Source organism: Phyllobates terribilis, unplaced genomic scaffold (assembly GCF_046119375.1).
Source record: "Phyllobates terribilis strain yellow unplaced genomic scaffold, ASM4611937v1 Scaffold_1__5_contigs__length_1240528914, whole genome shotgun sequence".
NCBI lineage: Eukaryota > Metazoa > Chordata > Amphibia > Anura > Dendrobatidae > Phyllobates > Phyllobates terribilis.
In genome coordinates this window covers 475,419,183-475,445,348 of record NW_027362761.1, presented here as the reverse complement: position 1 = coordinate 475,445,348, position 26,166 = coordinate 475,419,183, and the positions used below count along the sequence as shown (strand labels likewise).

General features: G+C 43.0%; 1 protein-coding gene across 1 annotated transcript in view; it reads left to right on the top strand.

Annotated features, from left to right (window-relative positions):
* LOC141167876 (V-type proton ATPase subunit S1-like protein) overlaps nucleotides 1–25,146 on the top strand; it is a 112,981-nt gene extending 87,835 nt beyond the window's left edge. Inside the window, exons 5-7 of the mRNA XM_073655024.1 lie at nucleotides 1,956–2,006; nucleotides 21,622–21,865; nucleotides 24,471–25,146. Coding sequence (XP_073511125.1) covers nucleotides 1,956–2,006; nucleotides 21,622–21,865; nucleotides 24,471–24,797 — 622 coding nt within the window. The 3' untranslated portion in view covers nucleotides 24,798–25,146. The remainder of the gene's footprint in view (nucleotides 1–1,955; nucleotides 2,007–21,621; nucleotides 21,866–24,470) is intronic.
* The last annotated feature ends 1,020 nt before the right edge of the window (nucleotides 25,147–26,166 follow it).

Sequence of the window (26,166 nt, the reverse complement as noted above, 5' to 3'; positions counted from 1 at the left end):
CATAGAATATCATAGGTACGAGTGCTATCTGTGAGAAAAACTGACATCTGAAGTCTAGGTCTAGGTCCCCAAGTTTAGGTTCACATACTGTACGTCATGATTGACTGTCCTTTTCATATGTATTTTTTTTTATTTAGATAGAACTGGTAATTGAGCCATTTTATTCCGTCAGGGTTAAACTAATTTGTTTGTCTCTATTTGACAACCTTTCCTCTGACAGCCATGAATCTGTATTTTTTGTACAATGTCTATGTCTAAAAACATCTTTCTTTTTTTACATGATAAAACAATAGAGCTCATGATGTTTAGCTGATAAAGAATTTATCAGACTGTGTATATTAAAAGAGACCATCAATTAAATGAAATATTAGGTTTGTACAAGTTTCAGCCTTTCTTATTTAATTATAGACAAAAGGAACAGTACTGATTTTCCTTGTGGAGATCAGCCTGCTAAAGAACCTTTCAAGCAATTCTTACTGACACAAAGTATACAACATAGCTCTCTCATCCGGAAAAAGGAAAATATTAATCTTTGGCCACAAGTCTAAGGGTGCTTTCACATTGTAGTAGACTGCGTCTGAGTGTCCACCTCCAGTAGACGTACATGGCCGAAAATGATGCATGGCAGAGCACAGGTTCGCTCTGCCAGCACCATTATAGTCTATGGCCCTGTCAGCGCCTACGTCCGAATCCCATTTTGAGGGGGGTTCAGACATAAGCCCCGACGGGACCAATGAACGGGTGCCAGAACGTAGTGTGAAAGCACCCTAAGAATAACCTCAGTGGAGAGACCGAACAACGAGATACCTGACCATTGAAGGTGCTTACTTACTGATCCCTAGGGCTACTTTTAGGCTTGTACAGTTACTTGGTTACTTTTCTGGTGAGTTCTCCTTTTGTGGGCACGACTGTGATATGTGAAGAAATATGTTTTAACTCACATTGTGTTGACTGAGGAGATCTCCAGCTTCATCCTCTTCCTCCTTCAGTCTGACAGCTTCATATCAGTGCACAGAAACTGACTATGCCCAACTGGAAAACAAATAAACATTGAGGAGGATGAACTTGAAGATAACCCCCTCTGTGTTCAGTGAGGAAAAGATATGTTTCTTCACTCACCGACAGGGGTATGTGTAACACAGCTCTGATCTGTATAGATCAGCTGACATATGCCGGGAAGGTGCGAGCTCAGCGCCGGAGCCCGCACCAAATCGTGGGGCATACTATTACGCTCCACGTCAGAACGGGGTTAAAGTCTGTTTTATGTGTTCTATTTTATGTTCGCCATTGTGGGCAGAGTTTAGAGTTTCCAGATGTTTCCACCTGATCATTTGCAACTTTTCAAAAAATCACTAAAATTGTAGCAAATGTTCTTTTGTCCTTTACCACCACCCCCACACCCGTATGGGTTTTATGTATGCCACATATTTTGTCCAGTTTTTGTGACATTTTTCAAATTGGTCATCTGTTTGCTCTAAAAAAAAAATCACAACCAAGGTTCAAGACTGGAAACATTTTTGGTTTTGAACCAAATTCATGAACCACGTGCTCCATTTTGATGAATTTGGTGCAAAAGTCATCAGCAAACACCACATTACAAAAAAAGAAAAGTGAAAAATCTGAAATAATGAAATAATGAATCGGACCCAGAGGAATTTCAGTGAGTATATACTGTAGATCACCGCTGATCACTGATCATTTGGGGCCCAGCAGCACAATGACTTGTGGTCAGGGGATTTTTATCAGCAGTTGGTGGAGGTTTGCACAAGAGCTCAATTCTTTGTGTTGAAATTGGAATTACTGTTTACAAAAATGTTCTTAGATTTCTACAGAAAGGCAATTATCTCTGAAGTGGTTGCCTTTAATTACTGGTAATGGCTCACCACTATTAGATATTGTATTTCAGACATACACACATTACTTTATTGACATATGCTTTATTTTCTTCTTTGTAGACTTACTCTAAAGTTTTTCAAGGTTGGACATTTAAAGGGACTTGCCTTAAGGTAAGCTTTGATTATGTATTCTGGAAATTAATGTAAGCCAATAACAACATCGGGTCACCGTGGCAACAATTGAGACCCTGCGATGACGTCGCGGGGTCTCCGATCCAAGTGCAGAGGGGCTTCTGTCCAGCCCAGAGGGGCTTCTGCTTGCTCGCTAAATTTAGGGGGTTAAAGTGCCGGGAGCGGTGCGGGCACCACTCCTGGCAATGAGTGCCGGGTGTCAGCTGTCAGAATCAGCTGACATCCAGTGGCGCTTGGACGTATCCATATGTCCTTGGTCAATAAGTACCAGGCCACATACACGTATGGATACATCCCATGTCAGAAAGGGATAAAGGGGCTTTCTCAACATTAAAAAATATACCCATTCAATAGGATAGGGGATAACTTAGTGATCGCTGAGAGTCCAACCACTGGGATGCCAGCAATGCCAAAACAGAATTAGGCAGAGGTCAAGCATATGCATCTCCTCTCTGTTCATTGTCTATGGGAATGCTGGAGATAGCGGGGTACAGCACTTTTTTCGGCAGTTACACAGACAGTGAATGGGGCGGAAATGCACATGCTAGATCTCAACAACAGTCAGACAGGGTTCTTCAGAATCTCCTTTTTAAGGATATTTGGATGTCCCAGAGGTTAGACCCCTACAATCAGTCAATAACCCCCCTATCCTATTGGTAGAGGATAATCTTTAATCTTGGTAAAAACTAGTGATGAGTGAGCCTGCTCGCCACTGCTCGGTACTCGCCCGAGCATCTCACTGCTCAACATGCTCGGCGAACATTTCCGGGATGCTCGGGTAGGAGCTCGGGTCCCCGCCCTGCATTTTTCAGCGCTCTTTGTACAGCCAATGAACATGCAGGCATTGCTTGCCACGTACTGTAATGCCGTAGCCATGTTGGTTGTGGCATTACAGTGATTGGCTGGCCGCACAGCGTCATCAGGTCTATATCAGACCTGGTGGACTTATGCTAGTCACAGTCTAACCCGGAAACAGGCAGAGTAGCTAGAGATGCTGCTGAGCTAGGGAGAGAATTGGCGATGTAATATTTAGATATAGCTATTCCACACCAAGATATATATCCATCTGAACGTCCTTTTGTGGACTAATGCAGCTGCGTATATTAATCCTGATAGCAGGAATTAGGCAGGCAGGCAGGGTTTGTGGCAGTGTATACAGCACAATAGGGTCCATTGCATGTTCTGTCTGCTGCTGCTGCTGTTATGGATAACCATATAGCCCTACATATCCGGGCTAATTTTTTTTTTGCTCTTAATCCTGATTATTTGCTTAAAAAGCAATTCAGTACACTGTTTTACTGATCCATTTGCTTGTTAGCAGAATGCTGGCCGATTTTTTTGATTGTATTCGCATTACTGTATTGTGGAAGCAGAGAAACTTTTCCATGATCACACGTGATCCCATATTACTGCCATAATAATACAGACATTTTGTGGAGCGTGCCAAATATTACACTCCATTTAAAATTAGCCAGCTGTGTTTTTTTTTAACCTATTCACACTTGGTTGCTGACAAATACATGTCAGATATCACACTACATTTCAAAATATGGCAGTTGTATGTTCAAACCTATTTTCTGTTGGTCTCTGGCAAATACCATACTATTAGGCGATTGCCTGAAACCGTGGCCATCAAACGTGATCCCATATGACTGCCGTAATAATACAGAAATTTTTGGGAACGTGTCAGATATCACACTTTATTTAAAGTATGGCAGTTGTGTGTTCAAACCTATTCACAGTTGGTCAATGACAAATTGCATATTGTAGCATCGGCGTCTCTGCCCCCTGCCAGGCAGAGGCGCCGTCCCCCTTACCGCCGCGGTCCTGGTCCGGCATCTTTCGGCCTCCTTGCTGCTGCTGCTGGTGCGCGCAGCTTCCCGAGCACTGTGCTTAGGGCACGCGTGGGCTCCCTCCCTCTTAAAGAGGCCGCGCAAGCTGTCCTAAAAGTCCCCGGCCAATGGCTGGAGGACTTTCCCTATTTAAAGAACCTCCTCCAATATGGAGGTGCCCGTGCAAGGTTGTTGCTCTGTGTTCTTACTGTTGCTTCAGCCCTCAGGTCCCTCTGTAAGTCAGTCCTGTCCGCCAGTCTGTTTTTCAGTCCAGCCCGCCAGTCTGACTACAATCCAGCCCTACAGTCTGTCCACTGTCCAGTCCGCCAGTCTGTCTATGGGCTCGCACGCCTGCTTACCTGGAAGCACCAGCCAGTTACCTGCCGTGTCCGCCAGCCTGCTTACCTGGAAGCACCTGTCTGTTATCTGCCGTGCCCGCCAGCCTGCTTACCTGGAAGCACCTGCCAGTTACCCGTTGTGCTTGCCAGCCTGCCTACCCGGAACACCCGTCTGGCTATCAGCCGAATCTGTCTGCTTATCCGCTGTACCGGTCTGTTCCTGCCATCTGACCCATGGGAGTACCTGCTCTCATACAAGGTCGGTCCTAGAGAGGCACCTGGTCCCCCTGCTCGGTCCCTCCCTGGTTCACGGAGTCGAATGAGCCGCCGTGCGACCTTGGTCAGGCCGAGTAGGTACTTAGTCACGCCCCTCTGGTCTCTCCTTGCACCGCAGCACAGAGATTCCACCACCCGGACTCGTAACACATACAGTACAGACCAAAATTTTGGACACACCTTCTCTTTTAAAGATTTTTCTGTATTTTCATGACTTTGAAAATTGTACATTCACACTGAAGGCATCACAACTATGAATTAACACATGTGGAATTATATACTTAACAAAAAAGTGTGAAACAACTGAAAATATATCTTATATTCTAGGTTCTTCAAAAGTAGCCACCTTTTGCTTTGATGACTGCTTTGCACACTCTTGGCATTCTCTTGATGAGCTTCAAGAGGTCGTCACCGGAAATGGTTTTCACTTCACAGGTGTGCCCTGTCAGGTTTAATAAGTGGGATTTCTTGCCTTATAAATGGGGTTGGGACCATCAGTTGGGTTGTGCAGAAGTCTGGTGGATACACAGCTGATAGTCCTACTGAACAGACTGCTAGAATTTATATTATGGCAAGAAAAAAGCAGCTAAGTAAAGAAAAACGAGTGGCCATCATTACTTTAAGAAATGAAGGTCAGTCAGTGCGAAAAATTGGGAAAACTTTGAAAGTGTCCCCAAGTGCAGTTGCAAAAACCATCAAGCGCTACAAAGAAACTGGCTCACATGAGGACCGCCACAGGAAAGGAAGACCAAGAGTCACCTCTGCTTCTGAGGATAAGTTTATCTGAGTCACCAGCCTCAGAAATCGCAGGTTAACAGCAGCTCAGATTAGAGACCAGGTCAATGTCACACAGAGTTCTAGCAGCAGACACATCTCTTCAACAACTGTTAAGAGGAGACTTTGTGCAGCAGGTCTTCATGGTAAAATAGCTGCTAGGAAACCACTGCTAAGGACAGGCAACATGCAGAAGAGACTTGCTTGGGCTAAAGAACACAAGGAATGGACATTAGACCAGTGGAAATCTGTGCTTTGGTCTGATGAGTCCAAATTTGAGATCTTTGGTTCCAACCACCGTGTCTTTATGCGACGCAGAAAAGGTGAACGGATGGACTCTACATGCCTTCTTCCCACCGTGAAGCATGGAGGAGGAGGTGTGATGGTGTGGGGGTGCTTTGCTGGTGACACTGTTGGGGATTTATTCAAAATTGGAGGCATACTGAACCAGCATGGCTACCACAGCATCTTGCAGCGGCATGCTATTCCATCCAGTTTGCGTTTAGTTGGACCATCGTTTATTTTTCAACAGGACAATGACCCCAAACACACCTCCAGGCTGTGTAAGGGCTATTGGACAAAGAAGGAGAGTGATGGGGTGCTGCGCCAGATGACCTGGCCTCCACAGTCACCAGACCTGAACCCAATCGAGATGGTTTGGGGTGAGCTGGACCGCAGAGTGAAGGCAAAAGGGCCAACAAGTGCTAAGCATCTCTGGGAACTCCTTCAAGATTGTTGGAAGACCATTTCTGGTTACTACCTCTTGAAGCTCATCAAGGGAATGCCAAGAGTGTGCAAAGCAGTCATCAAAGCAAAAGGTGGCTACTTTGAAGAACCTAGAATATAAGACATATTTTCAGTTGTTTCACACTTTTTTAAGTATATAATTCCACATGTGTTAATTCATAGTTTTGATGCCTTCAGTGTGAATATACAATTTTCAAAGTCATGAAAATGCAGAAAAATCTTTAAATGAGAAGGTGTGTCCAAACTTTTGGTCTGTACTGTATCTGTGAACAATGTTGTCAGCGTATTAAGCCACTTTTACAGACTGACAATAAATCATACAAAAAACAAGCTAAAATGGAAAAAATGTTAAGAAACATTCTTTCCAGGGTAATGACATGTACAGTTATATGAAAAAGTTTGGGCACCCCTATTAATCTTAAGCTTAATGTTTTATAAAAATTGGTGTTTTTGCAACAGCTATTTCAGTTTGATATATGTAATAACTGTTGGACACAGTAATGTTTCTGCCTTGAAATGAGGTTTATTGTACTAACAGAAAATGTGCAATCTGCATTCAAACAAAATTTGACAGGTGCTTAAGTATGGGCACCTCACCAGAAAAATGACATTAATATTTAGTATATCCTCCTTTTGCAAAAATAACAGCCTCTATTCGCTTCCTGTAGCTTTTAATGAGTTCCTGGATCCTGGATGAAGGTATTTTTGACCATTCCTCTTTACTAGTGTTGAGCCACCCCCGTAGTGTTCGGGTTCGGTTCGGTTCGTCGAACACCGGGATGTTCGAGGAACTGTTCGTCGAACTGTTCGTCGAACACCTTAGAACACCGTCGAACACCGTTAAAACCAATGGCAGGCAAACAAAAACACATAGGAACACATAGAAAACACCTTCAAAGGTGTCCAAAAGCTGACAAACTGCTCAGAAGACGCTTTCTTTAAAAAAGCCGGCCGGCAATTCAGCAGCGGCATACACCGGTACCCGACAATTTAGACATGAAGGAATAGAGCATCACACATAGATTAGATAGATAGAAACATGTCAGTCACATATATATGAAGTACAGTGACAGTGTTGCTTACTGTACTTGTCATTTAGTGTAAAGGATTTATTAAAAAATATAATAGTGTTTTCGTGCACCGTCTCTTTAAAAAAGCCGGCCGGCAATTCAGCAGCGGTACCCGACAATTTATAACAGACAGAATAGAGCTTCACACATAGATTAGATAGATAGAAACATGTCAGTCACATATATATGAAGTACTGTGACAGTGTTGCTTACTGTACTTGTCATTTACTGCAAAGAATTTATTTAAACAATAATAGTGTTTTCATGCACCGTCTCTTTAAAAAAGCCGGCTGGCAATTCAGCATCTGTACCCGACAATTTAGAATAGAAGGAATAGAGAATCACACATAGATTAGATAGATAGAAACATGTCAGCCACATATATACGAAGTACAGTGACAGTGTTGCTTACTGTACTTGTCATTTAGTGTAAAGGATTTATTAAAAAATATAATAGTGTTTTCGTGCACCGTCTCTTTAAAAAAGCCGGCCGGCAATTCAGCAGCGGTACCCGACAATTTATAACAGACAGAATAGAGCTTCACACATAGATTAGATAGATAGAAATATGTCAGTCACATATATATGAAGTACTGTGACAGTGTTGCTTACTGTACTTGTCATTTACTGCAAAGGATTTATTAAAAAAAAATAATAGTGTTTTCATGCACCGTCTCTTTAAAAAAGCCGGCCGGCAATTCAGCATCTGTACCCGACAATTTATAACAGACAGAATAGAGCTTCACACATAGATTAGATAGATAGAAACATGTCAGTCACATATATAATAAGTACAGTGACAGTGTTGGTTACTGTACTTGTCATTTAGTATTAAAATAAAGGATTTATTATTAAAAAAAATTGGCGTGGGGTTCCCCGTAATTTTAGTCTCTAGCGGAGGTTAAGCAGACAGCTGGGGCAGATGTTTGAAGCCTGGGAAGGGGGTAATACCCACGGAGCTTCCCAGGCTACTAATATCAGCCCCCAGCTGAATACCTAGCCTTTACTAGCTATTAAAATGGAGGACCCCCCCAAAAAAATGACGTGGGGTCCCCCCTAATTTAATAGCTAGCAAAGGCTAGGCAGACAGCTGGGGGCTGATATTAATAGCCCAGGAAGGGAGCCATGAATATTGGCCCCCTCCCAGGCTAGAAACACCAGCCCTCAGCCGCCCCAGAAATGGCGCATCCATAGGATGCGCCAATTCTGGCACTTAGCCTCGCTCTTCCACGCTGCCCTGGTGCGGTGGCAGGGGGTAATAGGGTTGGGGTTGATGTCAGCTTATAATGCCAGCTGACATCAAGCCCAGGTTAGTAATGGAGAGGCGTCTATAAGACACCCCCATTACTAACCCCATAGTCAAAGTTAAAAAAAAAACACAAACACCCAGAATAAAGTCCTTTAATTGAAATAAAGACACAATTCTTTATTGTTCTAAATTAAACCATACTTACCATCACGCCCATTCCAGCTGAAGCCAACGATCTCCTGCAATAAAAGAAAAATAATAAAGCAACCTCATCCTTACCTTTCCATGGTTCCCAGGACAGCTCCAGCTCTGCTACATCGAGATGACAGGCTGGACCGCAGCAGAACGCTGCCATCCAGCTTGCCATGCCGCACACACTGAGAAGCGCAGGCATGCTTGCGCTCCTCAGTGTCTGACTGTGACGGCATCCAGATGAGCCGACAATGAACTCGGCTCACCTCATGTACGTCACTGACAGCGTGGGAAAATTCTCCTGCACTCAGCGCTTCAGCGTGAGAATTTTCCCACGCTGTCAGTGACGTGCATGAGGTGAGCCGAGTTCATTGGACATGACCTCGGCTCATCTGGATGCCGTCACAGCCAGACACTGAGTAGCGCAAGCATGCCTGCGCTTCTCAGTGTCTGCGGGATGACAGGCTGGATGGCAGCGTTCTGCTGCGGTCCAGCCTGTCATCTCGATGTAGCAGAGCTGAAGCTGTCGTGGGAGCCATGGAAAGGTAAGGATGATGTTGCTTTATTATTTTACTTTTATTGCAGGAGATCATTGGCTTCAGCTGGAATGGGCGTGGCGGTAAGTATGGTTTAATTTAGAACAATAAAGAATTGTGTGTTTATTTCAATTAAAGGACTTTTTTCTGGGTGTTTGTGTTTTTTTTAAATACTTTACTAGAAATTCATGGTGGTCATGTCTAATATTGGCGTGACCCCATGAATTTCGGGCTTAGGGCCAGCTGATAATGCCAAGCTGGCCTTAACCCCTTTATTACCCAGTGAGCCACCGCACCAGGGCCCTGGATGAGTTGGGTACAGCGCCAGAAGATGGCGCTTCTATGAACGCGCCATTTTCCGGGGCGGCTGCGGACTGCAATTTGCAGCGGGTGGGGCCCAGAAAGCTTGGGCCTCCCTGCGCTGCAGATTCCAGCCCTCAGCTGCCTAGTTGTACCTGGCTGGACACAAAAATAGGGCGAAGCTCCACGTATTTTTTTTTTAAATTCATGAAATTCATGGAATAATTAAGAAAAAAAGGGCTTCCCTATATTGTTGTGTCCGGCTAGGTACAAATAGGCAGCTGGTGGTTGGGAGCAGCCCGTTCCTGCCTGCTGTACCTGACTGGACACAAATATAGGGCGAAGCCCCACATCAATTTTTTTTTCATTATTTCATGAATTTCCTGAAATAATTTTAAAAAAATTCTCGTGGGGCTTCGCCCTATATTTGTGTCCAGTCAGGTACAGCAGGCAGGAACGGGCTGCCCCCAACCACCAGCTGCCTATTTGTACCTGGCCAGACACAACAATATAGGGAAGCCCTTTTTTAAAAAAATTATTTCATGAAATAATTAAAAAAAAATTGACGTGGGGCTTCGCACTATATTTGTGTCCAGCCAGGTACAGCAGGCAGGGACGGGCTGCCCCCAACCACCAGCTGCCTATTTGTACCTGGTTGGACATAACAATATAGGGAAGCCCTTTTTTTCTTAATTATTCCATGAATTTCATGAAATAATTTAAAAAAAAAATGCGTGGGGCTTCGCCCTATTTTTGTGCCCAGCCAGGTACAACTAGGCAGCTGGGGGCTGGAATCTGCAGCGCAGGGAGGCCCAAGCTTTCTGGACCCCACCCGCTGCATATTGCAGTCCACAGCCGCCCCGGAAAATGGCGCGTTCATAGAAGCGCCATCTTCTGGCGCTGTACCCAACTCATCCAGGGCCCTGGTGCGGTGGCTCACTGGGTAATAAAGGGGTTAAGGCCAGCTTGGCATTATCAGCTGGCCCTAAGCCCGAAATTCATGGGGTCACGCCAATATTAGACATGACCACCATGAATTTCTAGTAAAGTATTTAAAAAAACACAACACCCAGAATAAAGTCCTTTAATTGAAATAAACACACAATTCTTTATTGTTCTAAATTAAACCATACTTACCGTCACGCCCATTCCAGCTGAAGCCAATGTCTTCTGCAATAAAAGTAAAATAATAAAGCAACCTCATCCTTACCTTTCCATGGTTCTCACGACAGCTTCAGCTCTGCTACATCGAGATGACAGGCTGGACCGCAGCAGAACGCTGCCATCCAGCCTGTCATCCCGCGGACACTCAGAAGCGCAGGCATGCTTGCGCTCCTCAGTGTCTCGCTGTGACGGCATAAAGATGAGACAAGCTCATGTCCAATGAACTCGGCGCACCTCATGCACGTCACTGACAGCGTGGGAGAATTCTCCTGCACTCAGCACTTCAGCGTGAAAATTCTCCCACGCTGTCAGTGACGTACATGAGGTCAGCTGAGTTCATTGGACATGAATGAGCTCACCTCATGCACGTCACTGACAGCGTGGGAAAATTCTCACGCTGAAGCGCTGAGTGCAGGAGAATTTTCCCACGCTGTCAGTGACGTGCATGAGGTGAGCTCATTCATGTCCAATGATCTCAGCTCACCTCATGCACGTCACTGACAGCGTGGGAGAATTCTCACGCTGAAGTGCTGAGTGCAGGAGAATTCTCCCACGCTGTCAGTGACGTGCATGAGGTGCGCCGAGTTCATTGGACATGAACTCGTCTCATCTTTATGCCGTCACAGCCAGACACTGCAGAGCGCAAGCATGCCTGCGCTTCTCAGTGTCTGCGGGATGACAGGCTGGATGGCAGCGTTCTGCTGCGGTCCAGCCTGTTATCTCGATGTAGCAGAGCTGAAGCTGTCGTGGGAACCATGGAAAGGTAAGGATGAGGTTGCTTTATTATTTTTCTTTTATTGCAGGAGATCGTTGGCTTCAGCTGGAATGGGCGTGACGGTAAGTATGGTTTAATTTAGAACAATAAAGGAATGTGTCTTTATTTCAATTAAAGGACTTTATTCTGGGTGTTTGTGTTTTCTTTTAACTTTGACTATGGGGTTAGTAATGGGGGTGTCTTATAGACGCCTCTCCATTACTAACCTGGGCTTGATGTCAGCTGGCATTATAAGCTGACATCAACCCCAACCCTATTACCCCCTGCCACCGCACCAGGGCAGCGTGGAAGAGCGAGGCTAAGTGCCAGAATTGGCGCATCCTATGGATGCGCCATTTCTGGGGCGGCTGACGGCTGGTGTTTCTAGCCTGGGAGGGGGCCAATATTCATGGTTCCCTTCCTGGGCTATTAATATCAGCCCCCAGCTGTCTGCCTAGCCTTTGCTAGCTATTAAATTAGGGGGGACCCCACGTCATTTTTTTTGGGGGTCCCCCATTTTAATAGCTAGTAAAGGCTAGGTATTCAGCTGGGGGCTGATATTAGTAGTCTGGGAAGCTCCGTGGGTATTACCCCCTTCCCAGGCTTCAAACATCTGCCCCAGCTGTCTGCTTAACCTCCGCTAGAGACTAAAATTACGGGGAACCCCACGCCAATTTTTTTTAATAATAAATCCTTTATTTTAATACTAAATGACAAGTACAGTAACCAACACTGTCACTGTACTTATTATATATGTGACTGACATGTTTCTATCTATCTAATCTATGTGTGAAGCTCTATTCTGTCTGTTATAAATTGTCGGGTACAGATGCTGAATTGCCGGCCGGCTTTCTTAAAGAGACGGTGCATGAAAACACTATTATTTTTTTTAATAAATCCTTTGCAGTAAATGACAAGTACAGTAAGCAACACTGTCACAGTACTTCATATATATGTGACTGACATGTTTCTCTCTATCTAATCTATGTGTGAAGCTCTATTCTGTCTGTTATAAATTGTCGGGTACCGCTGCTGAATTGCCGGCCGGCTTTTTTAAAGAGACGGTGCACGAAAACACTATTATATTTTTTAATAAATCCTTTACACTAAATGACAAGTACAGTAAGCAACACTGTCACTGTACTTCGTATATATGTGGCTGACATGTTTCTATCTATCTAATCTATGTGTGATTCTCTATTCCTTCTATTCTAAATTGTCGGGTACAGATGCTGAATTGCCGGCCGGCTTTTTTAAAGAGACGGTGCATGAAAACACTATTATTTTTTTTGATAAATCCTTTACACTAAATGACAAGTACAGTAAGCAACACTGTCACTGTGCTTCTTATATGTGTGACTGACATGTTTCTATCTATCTAATCTATGTGTGATTCTCTATTCTTTCTGTTCTAAATTGTCGGGTACCGGTGTATGCCGCTGCTGAATTGCCGGCTTTTCATGTTTCACTGTGAGCACTGTTCCCATCGATTTGGGCAATCACTGTAATGCCACAACCACCATGGCTGTGGCATTACAGTGAGTGGCAGACAATCCCTTCATGATTGGTGCTCTAAATAGCGCCAGACATGCAGGACACGCTTTTGGTGCACGAACAGTTATCGAACATAACCTCGAACAGCCGAATTTTTTGCAAATCGTTTGGGTTCGTCGAACAACTCGAACACCGCCCAAAACAGCTCGAATTTGAGATTGGCGAACAGTTCTAGTCGAACACCGCTCATCTCTACTCTTTACAAAACAATTCCAGTTCAGTTAAGTTTGATGGTCGCCAGGCATGAACAGCCCTCTTCAAATGATCCCACAGATGTTCAATGATATTCAGGTCTGGGGACTGGGATGGCCATTCCAGAACATTGTAATTGTTCCTCTGCATGAATGCCTGAGTAGATTTGGAGCGGTGTTTTGGATCATTGTCTTGTTGAAAGATCCACCCCCTGCGTAACTTCAACTTTATCACTGATTCTTGAACATTATTGTCAAGAATCTGCTGATACTGAGTGCAATCCATGCGTCCCTCAACTTTAACAAGATTCCTGGTGCCAGCATTGGCTACACAGCCCCAAAGCATGATGGAACCTCCACCAAATTTTACTGTGGGTAGCAAGTGTTTTTCTTGGAATGCTGTGTTTTTTTTGCCGCCATGCATAATGCCTTTTTGTATGACCAAACAACTCAATCTTGGTTTCATCAGTCCACAGGACCTTCTTCCAAAAAGAAATTGGCTTCTGCAAATGTGCTTTTGCATACCTCAGCCGACTCTGTTTGTGGCGTGCTTGCAGAAACGGCTTCTTTCGCATCACTCTCCCATACAGCTTCTCCTTGTGCAAAGTGCGTTGTATAGTTGACCGATGCACAGTGACACCATCTGCAGCAAGTTGATGCTGCAGCTCTCTGGAGGTGGTCTGAGGATTGTCCTTGACTGATCTCACCATTCTTCTTCTCTGCCTTTCTGATGTTTTTCTTGGCCTTCCACTTCTGGCCTTAACAAGAACTGTCCCTGTGTTCTTCCATTTCCTTACTTTGTTCCTCACAGTGGAAACTGACAGGTTAAAACTCTGAGACAGCTTTTTGTATCCTTCCCCTGAACAACTATGCTGAATAATCTTTGTTTTCAGATCATTTGAAAGTTGTTTTGAGGAGCCCATGATGCCACTCTTAAGAGGAGATTCAAACAGGAGAACAACTTGCAAGTGGCCACTTTTAAGTAGCTTTTCTCATGATTGCACACACCTGGCTATGAAGTTCAAAGCTCAATGAGGTTACAAAACCAAAAAAAGTGCTTTAGTAAGTCAGTAAAAAGTAGGTAGGAGTATTTAAAACAAGAAAATGATAAGGGTGCCCATACTTATGCACCTGTCAAATTTTGTTTGAATGCAGATTGCATATTTTCTGTTAGTACAATAAACCTCATTTCAAGGCAGAAACATTACTGTGTCCAACAGTTATTACATATATCAAACTGAAACAGCTGTAGCAAAAACGCCAATTTTTTATAGAACATTAAGCTTAAGATTAATAGGGGTGCCCAAACTTTTTCATATAACTGTATATAAGGCTAAAGAAATAATAATAATAAAAAAAAGTTATGGACTCTGGAAGAGATTTATGCGACCAGAATGAACACTCATCTGGAGCTGATGATACCACCTAGCACCTGTCCCTATTGTAAATGCATCTAACAGCGTTATCAATCGGGAATAGAATAGATTTAAAAAAATTTTGACAGCGCGTAGTATAAGGAAATAATACCTGCCTCACCCATATTTGAATTTTAGATAAGACAGGTAATATTCTAGAATATAGAATCTATTTCAATTGTCCTTCCCCCTATTAAAGAGTGGGTCTCCTATACTGTTATTCCGTATATACAGCAATTAGAAGGGCTGGCAAAAAATAGGACGCTCTCCAATACGCATTTGAAGAGACGTAAAAACAAAAAAATATATAAAAACACAGCAGGATCAAAACCAGACTCTCCAATGTAACCTCAATGTAATCACATTGTACAGCTCCTGCACCCCCTCCTCCTCATGTTATGCCTCATCTCCAAAATTACCACATCAGTCACAAGCTAGAAGCACTGCAGCACTACCTCAGTCGAGCGGCAACAGGCTGTGCTGAAGATAATATGCTTATGCTTAGGTGACAAACCGCACACCACTGCAGAGTTTGTTGAAAGCTGTAACACAGCAGGCAGATCTGTGGCTCTCACCACTGAACATACAGCCAGGCATGGTCGTGTGTGACAATGTCCTGAACCTGGTGGTGGAGAAATGACAGCCGGAGTAGATACGATTTCCCTCTATGCCAGTCCTTTCACCGAGCTAAAGAATATGGCTATTGTGAAATACAACTCTCACCGAGAAGCAGTGTCAGACCGAAGAACATTAGGCCCACCAGAAGAGGATTTAATTCTGAGGGCCCACCTTTCTCCCCCACGCAAGAGCTCCATAACAGCTGCAAGGTTTGCACTATGAACTCCGGATTTTCCGGTTCTCTGGTGGGCCCGTCCAACCCTGCCGAGAAGCAGCCCTGGCTAAGAAAAGTCTGTGTGAAGGTTCCCTGACACTGTATGGCTGATTTTTTACTGAGGGGGAATCCCTCGCAAACACGGGCAGAACATCCAAAATCCTTGCAGATGTTGTCCTTGGTGGGATTTGAACCCAGGACCCCGGCGCTGCAAGGCTGCAATGCTAACCACTGAGCCCCCTGATATCTAACATGCTGAAGAAACTTGCACCTACTGCCACTCAGTATCTTCAGCTCTTTTGAGTGGCTAAATACATTAGTTTCTCACAGTCTACCAAATAAAATTCCTGAGAAGGAAATTGTGGATGGCTTCGCTTCTGGTACTGGGTACCAATACCAAACCACTGGAAATATTCCAGGCTGGTTGGAGCCAAGCTGATTCCCACAAAAAAGTAGCAGTAGCAAGCTAAGGAGATGGTGGCCTCTATCATCATCACGACCTGCAAGGTTTGCACTATGAACTCTCGTGAAGGAGAAGCCAGGGCCAACCGGAGGAGTATTCGGTTTGCTGGTGGACCCATCTAACCCTGCTGAGAAGCAGCCCTGGCTAAGAAAAGTCTGTGGCAAGGTTCCCGGACACTCTATGGCTGCTTTTTTACTGTGGACTGGCTCCAGCAATCTATTAGATTGCAATCTATAAAATCCCTTCACTGGCTCCCAATTGCCCAGCATATCTAGTTCAAACTACTAACACTGACCTACAAAGCCATCCATAACCTTTCTCCTCCGTACATCTCTGAACTAATCTCCCGATATATTCCCTTATGTAATCTCTGATCTAACATGTTGGAGAAACTTGCACCTACTGCCACTCAGTATCTTCAGCTCCAGTGTGAGAAACTAATGTATTTGGGCAGCCACTCAGTCTACCAAATAATATTCCTGAGAAGGATTTGCAGATGGCTTTGCTTCTGGTACTGGGTGCACTGCTAATACCATGGCGTCGTGCCATAATTCACTGAAAATATTCCTGGCTGGTTGGAGACAAGCTCATTCCCTCATAAAAGTACCAGAAAGCTAAGGAGATGGTGGCCTCCATCATCATGAACAATTTGCTCATTGACTAGGAGACCGACTACTGCTGTTGTCTACCTTGTCTACCTTAAATTGCATATAAGATTTCTCCCGTGCATCCCCCCTATTCTGGATCTCTCTACCCCAACATATCTGACTTTCGCTTACTGTTGAAACCTTCAAAAGGAATCTGAAGACCCACCTCTTCCAACAAGCGTACAACCTGCAGTAACCCTCGCTCCACCATACCCCTGCACGACCAGCTCTACCGTCATCTACTGTATCCTCACCCATCCCTTGTAAACTGTGAGCCCTCATGGGAAGGGTCCTCTCCTCTCTTGTACCAGTCGCTGTCACATTTTTGTTCAAGATTATTGTAATTGTTTTTGCAATGTATACCCCTTTTTCACATGTAAAGTGCCATGTAATAAATGGCGCTAAAGTAATAATAATAATGTGGTCCAGACTCACAGCTACTGAGACTGGACCATGTGGAAGACAGGGTGATGGTGGTGGCAAACTGACTGGAAGCATTATCGGCTATCCAACCAACAACCTTTTCACACTGCTCTGGCTTCAAGAATGGTGTTCCGTGGCCCCCTAGAAATTTGGACAGGAAGGTAGTTCGACATGATATGGGTGTTTGTTGTACTCCCTCAGCAAGCACAGTTTCATCTTGCCCACTGCCTTGGCCTCTGCGTGCACCATCACCATTACATCCACTTCCCAGTCCCTTGTCATGAGCCTTGCCCATTTTAAATGGAGTTTAATATTTGCCACGTTGCCAAAAATGTCTGTATTATTACCGCAGTAATATAGGATCACGTCTGATGACCACAGTTTTAGGCAATGACCTGGGAGTCAGAGATACTTCCAGGGGTCTTCCCAATGCTGTTAACACATCATTTGAGCACTGTTCCCATCTATTTGGGCAATTTTTAGGCCCCCTGTAGACCTCCAGGGTGTGGCTGCCGGAAAAATGCTTGAGTTTCCCATAGACTTACATTTGGCTTGTTGCTCGGACCGAGCACCCGAGTATTCCAATGTGCTCGACCCGAGCAATGAGCACCCGAGCATTTTAGTGCTCGCTCATCACTAGTAAAAACACTTTAATGGTTACATTTTGTTTTAGATTTCCATTTCCTCCAGGCTGTGATGTAATACTTGCTGCTTTGAAATTATTAGTATTATTATAAGTAACTATATTTATTTAATTTACTAACAATGAAAACTTGAAATCCATGAGTTACATGGCTGGAGACTTTGCCTTCTCATTTTACTGCCAATGAACTTTTAGTTACCCCAGACGTGTTATTTGGGTGCATGACTATAGTTGTGTATCATTTCTTGAAAATGTGCCTATTTTTCATAGAAGAATATTTACGTGGACTAATTATTTATTGTTCTCTTCTGCCTCTCTTCTTGCCCACATGTCTATCCTAATTGTTCATTCATTTCAGATTTTTTTTTGTCATGAAGCGCATATGTAATAGGGCTGAGGTAGAACAAACAAAATCTGGTGGAGAATGATAATTATTGCGTGGCATCCTGCATGATATGAACACATTGTTTTTTGAGTATCTGTCTGTTGGCCATGGAAATTGCATTTGTAGTTGTGCAGAATCTCTAACACTGGCACATAAGGGCTCTCAACTTTTTATTCATTTTATTTAAAAAAAAAAAAGATTATTCCATAGTTACAAATTACCATATATTCACAGGGTAGGTAGTAAGTGTCTACTCACTGGGCTCCCTCCAAATATAAGAAAACTGGAGCTGTGTTCTCTGTGTTAATGTAGTGACAATGTGCATGTGCTAACTCTACTGTATTCAAATGGCGGATACAGGACCCTATTCTTGAGATTGGTGGGGTCCCAGCAGTAAGACTCCCTGTGATCAGCCACTTTTCACCTATTTTGTGGATAAAGAGAATGTCCCACAATTGCAGCCTATCACCTATTCTGTGAACTGGTAATGGGTTAGTCGTTAGACAGCCTCTTAAATCAAATAAATGTATTATTTTTTTTTTATTTTTTTTTGTAACCGCTGAAGCTCAGGTTAGAAAATCATAAGAATAATGAGGGCTCACATGGGGTTCACAAAAAACACAGAATCTGCTGTCATGTACAGAATAGACAAAACCTAAGACAGAAACAAAATGAACATATAACCTGCAAGTAAATAAGCAAACGTAATGGTGCATATAAATAACATTGAGTACTTAGTAAACACCGTTTTTGATCAAAAAAAGTGTAAAAGCCATCCCACCAGCGTCAAGGTGTACCCAAATTCGGGATGGTCGTAACCTCTAGTATTAAAACCTTACCATGTGTCAAAGTGACGTCAATGTGAATAAGGGCCGAGCAGGAACAGGTCCCAAATATGAGTACCCAGCAAATGGGAAGCTACATAAATGGAACGTCCAACTCAAAGAAAGGCAAGCCATACCCTTACCTGCACTAAGTGCAGAAACCTGAAACCATGTACAGAATAGATGGTAAGAGTCTGCTACATCACTATGACCAGTTATTTTTGTAAATGGACAATCAGGAAATTGGGTCTCCTATCCATGCTCCAAATTTTTTATTTGCATGAGGAATCCTTGTGACATCATTGCTGTATGTCAGGATTCCCTAGCAATCACCCAGCACCCAGATACAGGCACAGATCAATATACTACCTGTGTTCTTGCTTTTTAGGCCATGGCTCCACTATCAGTATTTGGTCAGTATTCGGTCAGTGTTTTTTCTCAGGAGTGGAAGCCAAAACCAGGTGAGGAACAATCAGAGAAAAGGTATAATAGAAATAAGTCACCAATTCTGGATTTATCCTGGTTTTGGCTCCCACTCCTGAGAAAAAATACTGACTGAATACTGATAGTGGGACTGTGGCCTTAGTGATAAGGAGTTGATCATTTGAGTTCCTGAAGTATAGGGTATCAATGTTTTAAGAGATTTTGCAGGATTTATATACTGATGACCTCAAGTGAATTGAGAGAGGCCTTGCAAGTCTAGTCGTAATGTGGCTGTAAGTATGCATATCGCATACTTGCAGTCACCTGACCGCCTGGTTTTGTTGCTGGCAGCGGAGAATCCTGACAGTGCACAATGTGAGGATTCAAAAGTCTGTAGGCACATAGCATGACTGCAGACTTTCGTGCTAAACCTGGAATACCCCCTGAAGATAGATAATCAATGTCAGATCAGTGGGTGTTTGACATCGGACCACCAGCTTTTTTCAGCTCCTACTGTGGCTGGATGTACACTGCGTACAGAACCAAAACAGAACAGCTCCAGTTTAGTGGACATTCTCGGGTACTGCAGCTCAGCTCCCATCAAGTTCATTTCAGTTCATCTGTACTGAGCTATGGTGTTCCAGCTCAAAGTACTGTGTACATCCGGCCACAGCATGAACTGGTAACAGTTGGTTGATGGGGGCGATGGGCATTGGCCCCACTAATCTTACATTGACGACCTATTCTAAGGATAGAGGGGTCCAGGGAAAACCCATTCACTGGAACTCTGTGGTACGAACTTCTCTTAGTCAATTATAAAAATACACCCACATATCCCGATATTATGGATTTGTATACACCAATATATTTTAGGTATATAATTATGTATAGAATGTATACACTGAAGAGCAAAAGGGTAACAATGTTCTGAACTTTTGACTTTCAGGCTCCATATCTCACCATCCACTAATGCTTTAAATGTGAGACTACCATCACTTTATAGACAATCATCTTGGATATCTCATACATAAATTTGACTTGCAACTATTTAGCATATGATTAGTTATGCAGATTCTTGTCATGTCTCTATATTGTTACTGTTCTGCTCCTGGTGGAGGAAAAATCTTTTTCTTCCTGTATACTACAAAATACAACCTGTTCTCACATTCTCTAATAGCTCAGAGTGTTATTAGGTTGATTCCCAAGTGAAAGGTCACTGGTTCGAATTGAGGAGCATTGAAGAAGATTTCCCAAGAAAAGAGAAACAGCATCATCCAGCTCATCGATAGCGATCTCTCAGCCAACAAAATTGCCAAACTGCATCAAGTGAGTGCCATGACAGTTGGAAGAATACGAAATTAAGTCTGTCAATTCATTCCAAAGCCAAGAGGTGGACGTCCTGGCAAAATATTGGAGTCAACAAATTGGCTGATCACAAGGTCTATCAGTTCACGGCAGTGGAGGTGGCTCGTATGCTTCGTAATAGTGAGATCACTGACGTCCATGCAAACACCATGTGACGCATGTTACACAAGTCTGGTGAATAACCCTCAACTTCAATATCATCATAAGAAGCGTCGGATCGCGTTTGAAAAAAAGTATGAAAATTGTACAATAAAAGATTGGAAATGGGTGATTTGGAGCGATGAGACGAAAGTCAATAGACTAGGCTCTGATGGGTGCAAATGGGTCTGGAAGAAATAAGAGAAAAAGGGCTAACAGATCTAGAAATTGAAGGAACTGTCATGTTCGGTGGAGGAAGCCTGATGATATAGGGTTGTTTCACAGCGAAAAGTGTTGGATACTTGACTATGATCGATGGTGGTCTCAATGCTGAGCTATTTGTGAGTATCCTACAAGACAAGTTACTTCGTACACTCAAGTACTATGGGTATGAAAAGGACAACATAGTGTTCCAGAAGGACAACGACCTGAAGCATACGTTTAAATTGGCGAAGAAATTGTTCAATGACATTGAAGTATAGAGGTTCTGGATTTGACCCTACAGTCCCCAGACCTCAACGTAATTGAACACTTTTGCGTAGAGTTAAATAAAAATCTGTATACATACCCGAGTGAGTCGACCAGTATGCATCAAATTTGGGAACGTGTAGAAGAGACCTGGGATCAGATTTCGGCAGAAACATGTTTGGATCTGATTGCGAGCATGCTCAGAAGGATTCAGGCAGTGATGAAAGCCAAAGGTGGATTTACAAAATAAAAATTAAAATTGAGATTTTTAGGAGCAGAACAGTAACAATGCAGTGACATGACAAGAATCTGCATAACTAATCATATGCTAAATAAATAGTTACAAGTCAAATTTATGTATGAGATAGCCAAGATGATTGTCTATAAAATGATGGTAGTCTCATGTTCAAAGCAGTAGTGAATGGTGAGATATGGAGCCTGAAATCAAAAGTTCAAAAGATTGTTACTTCTTTGCTCGCCAGTGTATACAGTATATACATTATTATGTATTTTATGTTTATATATATATATATATATATATATATATTATTATGTATTTTATGTTTTGTCTTTTTATTGGTTTTGTTTTAGATTTTTATTAGTAAAAAGTTACTACAAACTGTCTGTGCAGAACTGGTACAAACTACAAAGCGTACAGATCCTTCTCAACCATTCTGTGCAGGCAACATTCGGTACCTCCAGAATATTTGCTCCTATCAGCTATTCTTACCACTGTCAGCACGTCAGCAGCCTACAGAATTATGATGCATTGTTAGTGCCCAGCTCTGCCGAAAACTGCTCAAGACTGTGGGACGTCAGTTTCCAGGATTTTCAGGTAATAAAAAGGGTTTGGATGGAAGACACAAAAGATTTACTTTAACAAGAGCATGAAAGTACACAGCAAATAACAGGAGGAGGAAAATAAAGTGAAGCTTATAGTATTATTCTTTCAACTTGTACATGCTGAAAGCCCGAGGCTTTCTAGATTAATGATGTCACAAGTGTCAGGTATTTCTGCCACACAGACAACTCCCGGCATTGCATGCCTTGATAGCACAGTTGTATTCTTGAGGCAATGACATGACCTGTGAGGATTGTCATCAGGAAAGTCTCTCTCCTGTAGCGTTACACTGTCTCAAAATATCAGTCTGTGTCTGACACTGACATATACGGAGTCTAGTAGTAGAAAACAACCAAATCCTCTTTGACACTTCATTGTCTGCATGTCTGTCTGTCTATCTGTAAGGATGGTTGACTAGGCTGTCTCATTGCTGCCCCTGAAGACACCAATCGGATTGTGTTGTATTGTAATGTGTATTATGTCATGCGTCACTTGTATATATCGTGTCATGTGAATTGTGGCGTAATGTGTAATGTGTAGTGTGAAGTAATGTTCAGTATAGGATGTCATAATAAAAGGCATAGTGTATAGGATAGGTAGTGTAGGGATGTAGATCGTTGACTGTAGCTTAGGTAGTGATATTAGGGTAACATAGAGTTAATGTTTGGGACTAGTCCATAGTGGAAGGGGTTAGTGCTAGGGAAAGTGACGGTGTTCCTGTAGTTATTTAGTTAGGGTTTGGAGAGTAATGTGAGCTGCATGAACGGGTGACGTGTGACTAAGTGCGAGAAGACTAAGGACGAGGGATAGCGTGATCCTGAAGAGAAGTGAGACAGAGTGGCTTCCCACAGAGGCATTCTGGGATAGGACGCCAAGTAACTAACCCCAGAGCTTGTAATGCAGAAGGTATCGGCCCTAAGCAGGAATGAGTATGACGGACTAGTGGGGGTCCCAAGGCGCCAGTAGTAGAAGAAATAGAAAAAGGCGTAAAAGGAGACGAGTGCCTCGCCCGCGGCTATCGCCCCGTGCCGCACTACATACAGTATCTATCTAAAAAGGTACAATGGAACAGCACCAAAATATAGAATACAGCTGCAAGGCCTACTGGACAAAATTCCAAATCTTCCAAACATATAGAAAAAGAAAAGGAGGCAGAGGTGCATAAAAGTAGATTTTTATTAGCCTATGTGGCACATGGGCTAATACTAGTCCACATTTTTGGACATCTTGTTGGAGTACTGTCTGTCTATCTATCTCTCTCAAGGGAAACAAAACAGCAAAACTGAACAAGTTCACACCACAGACATCAAACCACTGGTACAATATATAGTCCAAAATTTCGACAGCAGTCATACCAAATGCAGTGAACCACTTTTTCCATGATTATATGTAATGTTCAGACATACATACATAGACTATAAGTATACTATATTATAATTACTGTACAAGGTATAATAAAGGGGAGAATAGAAAATCAGTACTGTGTACAGCAGTGAAGATTCAGAAGCCAACAGAGCGCAACTCTTGTAAATGTGGCTGTGTCTGGTACTGCAAGTCAGCATTATGTCTATTGAATCGAGATAAACTGTAGCACCAGAGCATAGGGACGGAGCAATGGCTTCCAGCTTGTTGCAGAGTTTACTGCTTATCACTGGGGTCCCAGCAGCATTACACCTTGTGATCAACCTATACCTTTACTATCAAAAATCAATTTTCCCAAGTGAACAACCCATGTAGCCCACACAAATAGAAAGATAAGTGGTTCTCCCACCAATAGCATATATTACAAGATATGTGATAAATATATGACTGGGAGTGTAATTATGGGACTCCCCTCAGTCATGAAAACAGGGGTCTCATGCAGAATTGCCGACTTGACTTTTTATTTTTTTCTGGACAGCTTATGAAAAAATCACAGACAGACAATATTTTTATGGATGCATTGGAAAATTATTATAAATCATTGTGATTATAAGTGATCCATGTCTGCAGCACATAATTCACATATGAAGACATCTGCTGCATTCACTCTGAACTGTAAAATGATGATAATTAAGCCACGGCCCGACTATCAGTATTTGGTCAGTATTTTTTCTCAGGAGTGGGAGCTAAAACCAGGAGAGGGTGATAAATACAGGATTGGTGACTTGTTTCTATTATATCTTTTCTCTGATTGTTCCTCACCTGGTTTTGGCTCCCACTCCTGAGAAAAAATACTGACCGAATACTGACCAAATACTGATAGTGGGGCCATGGCCTTACAGTCAAAATAATCTGTAGAGGTTTCTACAGCTTCAAAAAATCACGGATGTCTTAAATTTTTTTTATGCAAAAAAGTGACAGACTGTCTTGGCAACTCAGGTCCCATGTCGCCTGCGTGAAAGGAGAGTTGGTGCACTTGTCTTTGTCAGTGGTGGTCATGAATGGAAACTACTGCCCCTTAGACCAATAAAAGTGAATAAGGTTGTGGGCACGTATGTGGATTGCTCCTCCATTCACAAAGGGGACACTGGACCCCTGTTCTCGTGATCATGGGGGTCTTAGGCATCTGACTTCCAGGATCATACAATTAGCACCTAATTATGCATTTTTTTTTCAGATACAGGGATTTAACATTGAAGACGGAGAGTTTGCCTATGCCAAGGACTGTGCCACCTACTTTTCTCCAGCCATTCTTATGGGTCTTGTCATGTCACTTATCCTTCTACTGGTATTGGCCTACGCACTCCACATGCTGATACATCTGAAATCCATGGATCTACATTACCAGAGGAAATGCTCTGCCTCTTATTTTCCTAAATTGAAAGGCAGTTACCTGGAAGATGAGAGGGAGCCCCTCAGAGGCAACGGACAGGAGTTCTACGAGCTGAGGCAGTCGGAGTACTATAGACTCAGCATTCAGCAGTGTGCATCTGTTTCTCATTAGCTCCATAATTGACCATTGTTCCCCTTTGTGTATTTCTGTTATTCTGATTTCACATTAAAACACAGTTTCCAAGAAATGACTCCCCAGATAAAGACGTTATAAAATAAACTCTTGTGCAACACAGTAACTCTGGAGACCAAAGGCCCTGAAAGACTCTTGTGAAACTACAGAGCACTTTGTCACAAGAGCATTTATGGCGCAGAATGTAATGCTGATGTGTGAGATGAAGGACAGTAAAGGATCTATGACTGCTGCGGTCCTGCTGCTGGAAAATCATGTATGAAATGAATAAAGATTTGGGACTGAAGAAAATACTTTGTCTTTCCTGTAAAAAAAAAAAATGCACCAAGCACACAAAGGCACAAAACTCACATACTGTACTTCATGTCATTTCCTAGAACATGTGCAGTGTAGGTAAAAGCTTGAGCCGGAAGTGAAAAGAGCTGTCCGATTTCTAATAAAATGGATTACAAGCTTTTGTGTCCCATTACTTATGGAAGGTTGAAACCACCCATAGATTTTTCCTATCCTGTTGTCTGTCAAATGCTTAAATGCAAAAAATATATATCTACAGTACATAGGTCCCAATTGTAAACCCCTCCAAATGTGGGTGTTCTGGGCCGTGGCGTATAACCAATAGTGACAAGCCATGTGACTGCTAAGTAGCCTGCAAACCGTGGGGGTCCTGGTGATAAACAGCCCACCCCCTACCTGGTATCTGTCCACTACTCCTGACTTCCGCTTTATATTTACCAGCGATATTGGGGGGATTTGTAAGGCGTGGGTTCACACGCTTAGCCTGCTTCATACTCGCAGGTGATGGCTGTGTTATACTGCAGACACATACTGATAAATGCTGTGATTGGAGTTAGCTTTGATCACATTATTTTACCTTCTTTAGATGCTATGGTGAATGGCAAAGAGGGCATCTAAGTGGTTAGACTTGGAGCCAGTCTGTCACCCCCATTGGGCCCTGTAATGGCATTGCCCGAACCCAATGGGTTGTGTATTGGCAGCTGTGGGCTTATGGGGTGGGTGGGAGCCAGTTCAGTTCTGTGTTATGGGGTGCCTGAATTTGTATGTACAGTTATATGAAAAAGTTTGGGCACCCCTATTAATCTTAAGCTTATTGTTTTATAAAAATTGGTGTTTTTGCAACAGCTATTTCAGTTTGATATATGTAATAACTGTTGGACACAGTAATGTTTCTGCCTTGAAATGAGGTTTATTGTACTAACAGAAAATGTGCAATCTGCATTCAAACAAAATTTGACAGGTGCATAAGTATGGGCACCTCACCAGAAAAGTGACATTATTATTTAGCAGATCCTCCTTTTGCAAAAATAACAGCCTCTAGTCACTTCCTGTA